This window comes from Glycine max, chromosome 18 (genome assembly GCF_000004515.6).
Source record: "Glycine max cultivar Williams 82 chromosome 18, Glycine_max_v4.0, whole genome shotgun sequence".
Taxonomy (NCBI): domain Eukaryota; kingdom Viridiplantae; phylum Streptophyta; class Magnoliopsida; order Fabales; family Fabaceae; genus Glycine; species Glycine max.
In genome coordinates this window covers 9,153,773-9,167,899 of record NC_038254.2, presented here as the reverse complement: position 1 = coordinate 9,167,899, position 14,127 = coordinate 9,153,773, and the positions used below count along the sequence as shown (strand labels likewise).

The following is a 14,127-nucleotide window of genomic DNA, read 5'->3' as shown; positions in this document are numbered from 1 at the left end:
TCACAAATTTAATCATTAAATTGATATTTTTGTTAACCTACTCATTTATATATACTACTCTTTTATATATGTGTATGTATATATTATATGAATTAAATTATAAAAATATTTTTAAAAATGAGAAATTACTTTAAATAAATTGTGAAACCATTAACATAAATTTAAAGAATAAGAGAAACTAAAATAACTTTTCAAAAATTTAAAGGACTAATAAAAAAAATATTTTTTTAAGGAATAAAAAAATAATTATCAAATTTTAAAAAATATATTTAACCTTAAGAAAACTAAGAAAATATTTATACTAAAAAAAATAAGTGAATAGTAGTGAGTGGTAATGCAATTTTAGTTTTTTTTTCTTCTTTATCTCTAATATATATATATATATATATATATATATATATATATATATATATGTATATATGTGTGTAAATAACTCCATTGAGATACTAACATGCCGTCATTTTACTTGTTGCTACCCTCCCGGCATTGATAGCAACATATCATTGTTTTGAGGTGTTGGATCTCAAATTTGAATAGGTATAACAAATTTAATGAGGTTAAATTGGTATTTTTGTTAGCCTACTCTTTTATATATGTATATATGACCTCAAATTTGGACTGGTGTCACAAATTTAATATGATTAAATTGATATTTTTGCTAGCCTACTCATTTATGTATTTATATATACTACTCTACTCTTATTTATATATATATATATATATATATATATATATATATATATTATGGATTAAATTATAAAAATCTTTAAGAATAAGAAATTACTTCAAATAAATTGTGAGACCATGAACACAAAGAATAAGAAAAACTAAAATAATTTTTCAAAAATTTAAAGGACTAATAAAAACAAATTATTTTTTGAAGGAATAAAAAAATAATTATCAAATTTTAAAAAATATATTTAAACCTAACAAAACTAAGAAAATATTTATATGAAAAAAACATAAGCGAGTAGTAGTGAGTGGTAATGCAATGATGCTATGATCTCTAAATTTTAGTTTTCTTTCTTCTTTATCTCTAATATATGTATATAACTCTATTGAGACACTAACATGTCATTGTTTTACTTGTTGATGTTGAGAACAACATGTCACAAATTTAATGAGATTAAAACATTCTTCTCCATCTGAGATGTTGACAAAAATGACCTCAAATTTGAACAAGTGTCACAAATTTAATGAGATTAAATTGATATTTTTACTAGACTACTCTTTTATATATGTATATATTATATATTATGTGTTGTTATCATCCGGACATTGACACGTCATCATTTTAAGATATTGACAAAAATGACCTCAAATTTAGACATGCGTCACAAATTTAATAAGATTAAATTAATATTTTTGTTAGACTATTATTTTATATATGTATATAGAATATAGATATAGATTGATTATCATTATAATTATTATTGTTATGTGATTATTTTGTACCCAATTATTTAAAATTATTATATTTAAAAAATTTAAAGGCATATATATATATATATATATATATATATATATATATATATATATATATATATATATATATATATATATATATATATTGTACCATTTAAATTTGAATATTTTAAAATATGTTCTATAAAAAGAATTGAAAACAAGGACTTTTTAAATATATAGAAAAGTTGAAAACAATTTATATAAAATAATAATCAAGGATAAAAATTAAGGGATAAGATAATATTATTATATTATGTATGTGTATTTATCAATTTCCATATAGTATATTAATATATATTTTTCTTTTTTAGAATATATTTTATAAACAAACTTTTTCAAATCTTAATTAATTAACAAAATTATTTCATGCTGTATGAGAAAAAAAAATTATTATTAATATTTCTTCTAAATTAATATGTTAATTAACCAAAAGTAAAATTAGATAAATAAAAGGAGTCGAAAAAAAAAAAGGAAGGAAACACCACCGCCTTGTTGGTCTCAGAAAATCCCTCTGCACGATTTGCTCTCTCACTCTCACAGCTTCATAAATCCTGTCTTCCCAAAATTCTTACATTCTCAAAACGACAAGGAAACCAAGGAATTGCTATTCTCTCCAAAACGACACCCGCAAATATTGCGTTTTCATCACAGGTAAAACATTCTTCTCCAAAATTCTGAAAATGGATAGTTCAAAAGCCTCTGAATTGGCAATGTATTTCCCACCATACCGTCGATCCCAATTGCGTAGCAACACTTACCGTGCCTTCGTTCACCTCCTCTCTCACCTTTCTGCCTACAACGCTTCAATTCAAGCCTCAACTCAACCCCTCATCTCTCCCAGTATGTGTCTCTACTTTAAAACCCTACTTTATTTTATTCTTTTTTCTATTTTTTCATGATTATGCTCTTCTATGAACCGGATATCAGTGTTGTTAAATAGCGGAACGAACGCCATAGCGTAGTAGCGGGTTTCGCCGCAAATGCGATCGCGACGACGTCGTGTTGCGGAGGCGCGTGGGCGTTTAGGTTTAGTGTGGTTTGGGCTTTCGGGTCTCCGTGAAAAGTGGCCCTTATGTGGAGAATGTGTTTGAAACTTCAAATCTCTCAGGCGTTGCCATACTTTTAAACTTTGTCGCATGACTATTTAATGATAATACTTATTTAATTATATTATTCTTTTAATTTTTTTATTTGCTTCTAATAATATAATTCTTTTTTGTTTATTTTTTTATGTTTTAAATATATTTTCTAATTCTTTTTTAATTTTTTTATTTTTCAATTATGTTATTCTTTTAAATTGTTTTTTTATATTTCCATCATATTTTTAATTCTTTCTGTTATACTATTTTCTAACTATATTTTTATTTATAATTTTGTTGCTTTTAGTTGTGCTCTTTTTTATATTTATTTATTTGAAAGTTGTTTCAATTCAGTGTTTTTGAATTTTTGGTAAACTGAAATCAAAAGGGCACCCTTTTTTATTAAGTTTCCACCTGGGTTAGGAATTGGAGTTTAAGATCAGGGTTTTGGTTATGGATCAACTTGCTGTTAGTTTCAGTTTAATGTGTGCTTCTCATATTTAATTACCTCTCTTTTGTTAAAAAAAAAAGAAAGCTATTTTTCCTCTGTTTCAAGATAATGGCAGTGGTAGAATGGATCAAGAAAACCCGGAAAAGGAGCCTAAGTGCTATGAAGTTGTTCATTCTGATTGTTTGGATCCCAAGGATCCTATATGCCTGAAGGATATACAGGAGGTCCAGGAAATCATTGAAGGGGTTGGAGACAAGGATGTGGATTTCACTATCAACAAGATGGTCCTAGATGATATAGAACATATGATGGGAATGGAGGACATGTCTACCCAAGCAAATGGTTTTGATAAGGAGCAGGAGCTAATGAATGAGTTTGAGCAGATTATGAAAGGAACTGAGGATCTTATTTGTGATAGTGAATTCATCCCCTTGAACTTGGGATTAGATAACACACAGTGTGATGGTGGTGAAGTTGGGTTGATGGATTACCAAGCAGAAATGGAAGAAGGAGAACTCTCTGGAGACTTGGGAATAGATGGCAATTCATTTGATGTGGCTTCTGCAGATGCTTTAATATTACAACAGATGGAGGTAGATGAGGTTCAGGAGCCCGAAAATGTAACTGGAAACATGATATATCCTTCTAAGATTGAGATTCAAGAAAAGGAAAAAGGCTGTGACTCTAAATACTCTATGGTAAATGCACTTCAAGATGCCAATAATAGTGAACAAATGGAGCCTAGAACTAGTGGCAAGAAAGGGATTGTATGCGGAGTTGAAGTAGCAATTTCTGAAGAAACTATTGAATGTCAGAAGGAAGATAAAACAAAGGTATTCTTCTAATATTATTGTTAATTTTCCTCCTCGATGTTGTATTATTGTTCTTAACTTGTCATCACGTTAAGCTTCATTTTATTTTCATTACTTTCAATTTTTTCTTAGTATGTACCTCCAATGTGAATTAAAGATTTTGATCCCATGATGATCCTTTTGTTATATCTAGTTTAGTGAGTTCAAAATATTATAGATTAGCATTGCATTGTTTTACACAGTTCCCCTCCCTTTCCCCTAACCAATAATTAAAAAAAAAAAAAAGTGTCGTCACATTGTTGTATGTCTATATGTCTTTATATTTCAGTTCCCAGTTATTTTTCCTATTTTAGCTTTAGGGAAAAATTAACTAAAAATCAGATACATGATAAGAATTATATGTTCAACCATAGCTTTGGACACCTTATGTCGAGCTCCATATTGCGGACCGTGTAATGATTATAAGACTAGTTACATTGATTCTCTTTTTGCTACGTTTGATCATCTGCTGCAGTTGGATAATGCCAGTAAAAAGAATAAGTGTGGTGGGAACAAAGGAAAAAAGAAGGTATTCTTCTGATATTGTTTTGATTTTCTTTCTTGATGTTATATTACTGTTAACTTTTGATATGGAATTTGAAGCTTGTTAAGTCAACCTCCTTTGAAGTCATTTCAATATCAGTTAAATGATATTCTGTTATTTGTGAACAATAATTTATAAATCTGTATGTTTTCAGCATGTGACTGATTTCTTTATTTGATAAAACTTTGTTTTGTAGAAAGCAAATAGAAAGAAGAGAGCAGAAAAGAACAAACAACTCGGTGTCAAGAGATTGCAGTTAAAGCATGTACAGAGACCAAAAGTTGTCTCACATTGTCGCCATTATCTCAACGGAAGGTGCCATGAGGTACTTTTTACCCAATTATATTAAACAATGAAATATTTTTCTCTTTATGCATATATAGAACACATTATCTTTATTCTTGTTGATTTTAATTGTTGTGATTATTTTACATTGAGCCATTGCACGATAATATTACAGTTTGTTATTCTGGTGTTGATAATTCATTTAACTGATTTAAGAGGTAATTGATATATTCACTTATTCTAACTTAGAACTTGCATGAAATTAATTTATAATATATGTGGGGTAATGGGATAGGTTACTCTTCTGGATGATCACTCTGATGTATTTTTCTTTATTTTCCTTTATATCACTCTCTGTATTTCTTTCTGCTAGAGCTGTCCTTGTCAGTTATAACTGTCACTGTCAGATAGTTATAACTTTTAACTGACTCTTATCTTAGATGATTGCTGACATTATATATAGGGTTGTAAGTCAGAGTCAATGTACATTTTCATCAAATCCATTCAATTTCACTTTTCTAAAATTATCTGCAAATTTAATAGGTAAAATGCAATTGTCTGTTATGCAAGAAGATTTCCATATTTAAAAGTTAGATTAAAAATCTGTTGTTGGTTCTTCATTTTCAATATTTATATTATGTGACATTTAAATTGGCATGAGCCCTTGATAATCTGTTTGGTATGGTTATGTTAAAGTAGCCCATCCAGGTCATTATTGTAAGAGTGGTGTGTTTTTTGCAATTTCTGCTATATAGTATATATATTTGATATCCATATGGGAAAAATATCAAATCATTCTTATTTCCTTTTCACTTGCTTATTAAACAAACTTGGCAGGGTGACAAGTGTCAGTTTTCTCATGATGTAGTGCCTCTAACAAAATCCTAGGTATTGGTCTTTCTAAAACATTACTCCGTATTATATTTTTTTCCCCAAGTTATAACAAGAACCAGGAGAAATTTACAAGACCTTGTATTCATTTTGAAATTGCAGCCATGTACTCACTTTGCTCGTCAGTCTTGCATGAAAGGGGATGATTGCCCATTTGATCACCAGCTTTCAAAATATCCTTGTACCAATTTTGTGTCCAAAGGCTCTTGTTATAGAGGTGATGCTTGCTTGTTTTCTCACCAGGTACCACATCCTATGTGACTTGCTTTCACTCGTAAATGCCTGTGCTAATGGACTTAATATAAACTTGATATCAAGCTTAAATTTTTATATGCATGCATCTGAACTGTATAAATATATTACCACATAGATTAAAATGGGAACTTTCTGATTCAGGTATCAACCAAAGAAGATATCCCTACACCTTCAAATATGTGCAGACCAGAGTTGTCTCCACTTCTGTCTGGAAATGCAAATTCCAGCGCACCACTTAACAACAATCATGGCTCTAGTTCTGTCAAGCAGAACCACTTAACTAATTCTGCAGGAATTCATTCTTGCACCAGTGTTGAACATAAGGTGACAAACACTGTACTTAAACAGCCTACACCACCTAAAGGAATTAGTTTCATCAATCTTGCAAAATTATCACCCAGCCTTAGTTCACTGAAACAAGGCACAGTAACAACCAAGGAAAGTCCTGTACAAATTGGGACCCGTGAAGATCAAAGTGTGTTTCACAAAACTCAAAACAAGGTGGATATTCCTAAGAAATTGCCAACTGTGACACCTAAGGGAATAAACTTTCTTTCTTTTGGCAAAGGCTCTGTCTGCAGTTTTAAAAGTGTGAATAGGGACAATGGTATCAAATTGCCTCAGTTATTCAATTTTGGTCTGCCCGAGCAGGCAAAATCCTCTCTAAATAAAGATGATTACAACAAAGCTAGTGACAAAACAAAACAAAATGCACCGCAGACTGATATATTCTTAACTGAGATTTTAGGAAAAAATCAATCTGTTGCAGAAGAAATGAAATCAAAGCTTCCAGAGAAAACCTCCGTAGATGTTTTTATGAGGGATCACAGCCATAGTAAATCAGTTCAAGAGGGGATAAAGTCATCTGATAATTCTCAAAGTTCAAAGGGACAAAAGGCATTCTTATCAACTCTAGCATTTGCAGCTGAACATGAATCTGACATTAAGATGAAATACCCTATTGGTGGTTTGCCGATATGATCAGAGGACAAAGTTTTGTGGAAGTTTCAAAAAAAGGCACTTCCCAATTTGGTAGATGATAACCAGACGGTTGTTTAGTTATGTGTTGTGCTGAAATCTTTTAGCAATTTCACTCTGGAACCGTTATTTTTTTTATTGGAAGTTGGAACATGATTAAATGTATATAATAGCACTCATTTACAGTCCATGAAATATCAAAGGTAAAGTGTATATAATAGCACTCATTTATACTCATCTTCCAAATTTCATTATATCTTCTCTCCATACTTTGTAGTTTTTTTTCTAAAAAAAAATATATTAACGTTTAATTATACATCATGACAAGGATTCTCTCAACATACATCCTAAACTGCATTTGCTGATACTGGGGAGTGCAGGCACTTTTTGCATGTTTACATAAATATTTGATATTGGTGCATTAATTATGACAAGGATTCTCTCAGCATATATTCTAAACTGCATTTGCTGACACTTGGAAATTCGCAAAGTTGCTTCTTTCTCCACTGTTTCAACCGTTCAATGTGGATTGTCTAAACTATAACATGTACCAATTTTTGTTTTTTATGCGATGTACCAATTGTTTATAATAGTGAAGTTAAAAGAAAAGGAAAAAAAAACAGTGATCAATACAAACACACAAGAGACACGTTATTAATTTGTATATAAAACGGTAAAAAAAATTGTACATGAAAAATAAAAAATATCAAACACTTGAAGGTTGACACAACTATGCATGTAGTCAAAATGCACTTACTATACCAAAGTAAAATAAAATAACTTGTATCTGCCGAACCATAGTATTCAGCTCAACATGGTCATGATTAAGGCTCTTCTTTGTTTTTACACTTTTTACAATATATGGGGTGTACTATATTTAAGGAACGAAAAACATTTTTGAGGATAAGTTTATGATTTAAGCTCACTCTGAAGCAATTGAACCCAAAACCAATGATATTTTGTGAAGAAATAATCCTACCCATACTATATTTAAGGAAAGAAAACATTTTTGAAGATAAGTTTTTTTGGTCAAATTTGGTCTTATTGTAAAATAATCAAATAACAACAGTTTTATCTCACTAGGATTCAAATTCAAATATCAAAAACTTGAGGATAAAATGATAAAAAGAAGAAAGTTTTTATGAATATATTTTTATGAGGAGTAAAATTTTTTAGTTTTTTTTAACTATAAGCTATCAAATTATTATAGTTAAATTTTTATTTTATTCTCTCTAATTTATTATTTTAAATTCAAATTCAGCTATTAAAAATAACTACGTATCTTTTGTAACTTTACTAATTACTTATATATATATATATATATATATATATATATATATATATATATATATATATATATATATATATAATTTAAATGAAATAGATCGATTATCCTACATTTATTACATTCAAAATATAAAACTTATTTTCAATATTCATTATAATAGAATTTATTTATAAATATAATCAATTATTAAAAAAATTATTGCGAAATCCAAACATACATCATGTAGATTCTTTATTTTTTTACCTTCGTTAATTGGATTTAGCCCCTACTATTAGAAAAGCAATTCTCGCAGCTTTTAATTAAAAAGACATGTTGCAATATAAATTCATTTCTAAATTAATTTAGACATATTTTATTAACTATGTTTAATTATTTAAAATTCATTTTATTTTATTTTAAAACAAAGAGGCCCTTTGTTGCACCTTGGCTCAAAGAAGTAAATGGCTTTACTCCTTTCCTCATGTAACCTTGTGTAGGAGGCCCAAATATATGATCATGACATATAACAACTCCAATGGATTATTGGTTCATATTATGAAGGAATCTACTTTCCCTTCTTTGAGAAGCCACTTGAGTTTATGCATCTTCTACATGGCATGATGGCAGTAATGCCACTACATTGACTCTTTTTTCTGGTCCCCTCCTCTCTTTGTACCCTCCCAACCAAGAAAAAAAAAAGGACTATTAACAGCACATAAAGCATATATAAGGTGAAACAATTCATTCAAATTCGTTGTGCTATTTAATTCATTGGCCTTATACCAAGGAGACGAGGTTACCCTAAAAATAGGGTGTTCACCAATTGAATCTAATTAATTTTAAGGAGAAAAATGGTTCGATCTTATCACTTCAGTTTTACTTCATGATCATTCCATTGTTTGATTTTATAATCAAATGTAATACGATTTAATTTTTCCCTAATTAATCTCGTTTCATTTTATCCATTTTTCTTGATGGATTGATAGATGATGAATATATATTGCTCAAAATGCTTATCAATATCCAATGTAGTACTAGTATTTCTTACTCGTATATACACCCCAACTGCTGTGTGGACAACACCAACAACATAATAAACGAAAAACAGAACCTTTTGATGCTATCTTAAAAATCTTATAATAAAACATAATAAAAGCTACATACAAATATTTTCCAATTACACAGGAGGTGTAGAAAAATAATACAATAGAAATTAGAGAAATAAATGAAAGAATAAAAGAATGTTGACCTTTACTTGCTTGCCCATTCTCTCGTTTTCTTATTAACATCTCACACGTATAAATAGTCCTTTGAAAGAAGAATATCGAAGACTATGAACATAAGAAAATAATGAATATTTTCTGGTGATTAATGTATGGAGATGTTGGATGGCCTCTTTTTAGTAGCAGAGTGCTTTTATATATCTATTTTGCAAACAGTTTTTGCATAGATTAGGTGTATTTGTGATTGTGCTTTTTCACGTTTTATGCACGCACAATTCTGTTGTAGCACATTTTTCTGTCTTACTAGTTTGATTTACTAGCGTACACTTCATATAACTCCTTGATTCTTAACTTACATATGGAATTCTCATTTTTCTTTAAAAGACATGAGAAATATTGAATGATGACATTAGCTTCAGATAAATCACATTTCAACTATCTAAAATTCAAGTTATCATGTTTTCCACATGATTTTGCACTCTTAACAACTTCATGAATTAATCTAACGATGTATTCATCTATTCATCATTTAAAGGTTATGAAATCATCAAAACTTTTTAAATCCCAACAGCATTACATGACTTGAAATACACCTTTTAAAGTTTAACACATTACACATTAAACTTTATGCAAGACTCATTTAAATATACAAGTTTATTCTTCTTGAAAAGCCCATAAAACCTTTTTATATATAAGCTCAGATTAATTCTTTGGGACATTAAATATTTAAGAAATTCAACTCTTCTAAAAGATATTTTTTTATATATACAAACATAGAAATCAAACTTTTAACATAAGTATATATATATATATATAGACATATCCATATATAGAATCTATTTAATAGTAAAAAATAAAAATAAAAAGTAATGTCAACTAATATACTACAATAAACTTGGATTCATGGATTCATTGGATTTACTTAGATTGAGATTGATACAAAAAATAGGGGGCATATCCTACTCCTTCGAAGTCTGCAATGTTGTCCTATTGGATTGCATGAAGCGTCGCATGTCAACAACAGCACCACGTGCCTATCATTGGCTTCCACCTACAGACACGTCCCCACTCTCTCCCAACTCCAATATTTTTCATTTCCCAACACAACAACATCGTCTCTCACTCTCTCTCTATCCAACAAAACGAACAACATAAACATTTTTTTGCTAACGCAGTGAAACTCAAAAACACTAGCTAGTTAACACTCTCTATGGCTGGTGCCCAATTCCTGAATCTCTTCAACTCCTCTTCACGATCTTCCTTGGTCAAGCCCTCTAGGCCACTTCTCTACAACCCCATTAAGGTATTTTATATATCCTTCACTTTTGTTGTCTCTTTGCTTGTGCTTAATTTAATTTTTAAAACTTTTTTCACCAAGTTCTATGACAATTTTCTACTCTTTTTTTTTTTGTTTCCTTCTTCTTTAAGGAACTCGCTGTGAATTTTATTTTCTTGTTTAAGATGGGAAAGTTAAGTTGGAGAAAGCAAATGTTGGGTTTTGATTATTTTGAATTTCACTTTGTTTTTGGTTCAATTTGAGTGTTAGAGTACTTGGTGGGTGCTTGAGGATGAAGAGTACATGTATAAAAGGAATTTTTATTTTATTTTAGTTTGCATGATCCTCTGGTTGGGGGTAGAAATTAAGGGCTGAAAAGTGGATCAAATTATCAAAGCCCATGAAAAATAAATCATGCAATCTCTACTCAAATTGGGTTTGTTACAAAAAGTAATCAATCATGCAAAATGTTTAGTTCGATGTAATTGGTGACATTTGAAACTGCTTATTAAAGTGGTCAAGAAATGCAGTGATTGATTTTGATTAATTACTTGTTAAATGAATATATGAACATGCATGTTAGAATTATGGGCAAGCAAGCAAAGGAAAGCATAGCCGTTTGATGGAAGAGAGGGCACCTTCCACAGCTGAAGAATTTGAGAGGGTTGCCGAGGAGAAGGCCAAGGAAGCTCAAAAGGGGGTGGCAAGTCAGAGTCTTGGCAAGGCAATTGATGGTGCAGAAGAGGCTTCAATAGGTAAGTCAAAGGTTGAATCAGTTAAGAATAGGTACAAAGGGCATGAATGAAAGCAGGGTTTGGTTACCACAGGAGGGGGTGATTATTATATATATAGGAACCTTTTGTGCTAGCTGACTTGAAACTGTGACATATATAGCTGTTGTATATGCAGCCAGAGAATAAGGGAGTGTCTTGTATTTCCAAAAAGCTTGTTTAATTGCCAGTGTTTTTGAAGCAGAAAGAGACCAAACAATTGAAAACTTTTAGTCTGTTTAGTTAATTCGTGTCGGCTCATTGGATCTTGGAAAGTTCTATGTAACTAATTTGGAATTCTGGGTTTGGGGGGTGCTTAAGCTTCATTATTTTGGTTGAATGATTGAGACTTCTTGTATCATTAGGCTTTACCAACATGGTGTGGAATGGTCATTACTTCCCTTAAGATTAGGGGTTCAATCCCTAAGTCAAGAACATCTATTGAAAGATCAATTCTTTAAATAAATTTCTTTATTTTGAATGATTAGTCTCCGTCTCCAATTAGGAATACCCTGGTGAATAATTATTAGGCTTTTTTATTCATAGGTTTAGTGCATATTTTATTATTATGTTTTGAAAAAACAAAAGGACATTCTAAGCCAAAGGTTAGTGATTTTGTTCTGTAGTTTATCATTATTCTAGTTGGTTATGCGTGTTGTTTTGTGTATCATTGGTGAATATGTTGTACTGCTGGTGGGGGATTCATGTCTAACTAAAGCAACCAAACACATCACCAGAAATTGCGCTTGGCATTCAATGTGGATAGCTTTTCTATTTTTGGTGTTAAATTTTAAAACATAAAAGGATGAGAATTTGGGGCCATTGAAACACTCTTCTTTTACTATTTTTACTAGAATCTCTTAAGGGTGGTAGCTGGGTTAGATGTGTCTTTTTTGTGAAAGAAGGACCAATGGGTCCCTCCATAAGCTATGTTCTTATCCAATTCCTTTGAGATTGGAAGTTGTTATCCGATTTTGAAATTGGTTCAAAAGAGAGTGACCAGCCCCACATGACTTGTATGGCACCACATAAAATAAAGCAGTGGGCCAAAACATAGATTGACTACTTAGATTTGATTAAAAAACAAATCATGTGATGCATACTCTTGTTATTTTTCCTTATAACCATAGGAGGATTCCGCACATATAGAAAGGAACTTTGTTAAATAACCATACGTGGGTTAGGTGCATTACAATTGTATAGGGTCTATATAGGAAGACTAAACGGGTTCTCATTTTTCCTCTAATGTTTAGCATAGAATTTTTTAGAAAATAGGCGTGTTTTGAAACATTGGAGATCAAGTGAAGGAAAAGAAAAACAAAATGAATTTGAATTGAAAAAAAAATGTGAGAGGAAAAAAATGACAAATATTAACAAGTGTCCAATGGGCACTACTTAAGAAAGTAAAAAGGTAAAGGTTTTTGTTAGGATGCATGAAAATATATTTTCCTATGATTTTTAAATGCGCTTTCATATAATTTCGCATTAGAAATTTTCTTCTTTTAATTCTTTAACCAGTTAGGACAGTGGTAAGCAAGACTTAAAAAATTGAACTTTTGTTTTTAGAATATGTTTTCCTTCACTTTCTCTTCAACTAAATAAAAGATAGGATTAAACCTATTTTTAGTCTTCATAAATATAAAAAAGTTCGTTTTTTAGTCCTGTATTTCACATTGTTGATTTTTTTTCCCTTCATTTTATAAAATGTGTCAGCAATTGAAATCAGTTATTGACTCTGGTAACTAAAGTCAACCGTGATTTAATTTTTTGGTCGGCAAAAATCACTACAAAATGTGATAGTTTTTAACCACCACAAAAATCATAACTTTTCATACTTCAAGCATGTTGTGAATAAAGATAATCTTTAGAGTTGTGATTTTTGTGCTAGTTAAAAATAGTCACATCTCGTAATTTATAATTCATATTTTGTAGCAGTTTTTTACCGTCAAAAATTAAATTATTGTTAATGCTAATTGATGGGATCAAGGGTGGACCTACCTGTAGTGGAGGGGCTTTTTCTAATTATAATTTTTCTATATATATACTAATACTTAAATATTAAATTAATTATTTTTATTTAAAGACTTTGATTATAGAAATTATAGTACTTAAGTATTAATTCTTTATTTTATTCACTTTTTATAGTATTCATTAAAAGAATAATGATATATTTTTTCTTTTTAGACAACTATTCTATATTTTTATAAATACTTTTTTCTTTTAAAGTCTTCATCATTGAAATGTTTACATTTTTCCTTTTTCAAAACAAAATATACTTCATTTGTTAATATGTTTTCCTTCTATAATGTAATAATGTTATTTTAAAGGTTAAAAATATTTACATTTTTAATCAAATGGCTTTATTATCCTTCATTTTATATTGAATTAATTATAATTGATTTGAAGAATTAAATTTTATTTATAATTAATCTTTGTCTATGATATAAACTATAAACTACATAAGAAATTGTGATTATAGATAGCCATTTTGTGTGTATCGAACTTGAACCAGTCCCTTATGATCATTGTTATAAGATAATTACCATAGGAATTAAGGGGTATATTAGATTAGGATTTTAAAATATTATTTTAGCATAAAAAAAGTCTTGTGAATTTTAAAGATTATATAGAAATATTATAATTTATCACATTCTTATAATAATTTAAATTTTAATAAATATATATCATAAGAATTTAAAGAATTTGAAAGAAATTTATAGATTTTAATGGATATATATCAGTAAATAAATTTTGGAAAAACAAACTAAATATTAAGTTGTATCCAACATT

The 14,127-nt window shown here is 29.5% G+C and overlaps 1 protein-coding gene and 1 pseudogene across 1 annotated transcript; both read left to right on the top strand.

Moving 5' to 3' along the window:
• Positions 1-1,926: 1,926 nt before the first annotated feature.
• LOC102667312 (zinc finger CCCH domain-containing protein 65-like) lies at positions 1,927-7,038 on the top strand (annotated as a pseudogene).
• Positions 7,039-10,391: 3,353 nt separating this feature from the next.
• On the top strand, positions 10,392-11,814 carry LOC100305589 (uncharacterized). Its single transcript, NM_001250621.2, has 2 exons — positions 10,392-10,594; positions 11,151-11,814. Exons 1-2 carry the CDS (start codon positions 10,502-10,504, stop codon positions 11,370-11,372), a joined length of 315 nt encoding a protein of 104 aa, NP_001237550.2. The 5' UTR covers positions 10,392-10,501; the 3' UTR covers positions 11,373-11,814.
• Positions 11,815-14,127: the final 2,313 nt, after the last annotated feature.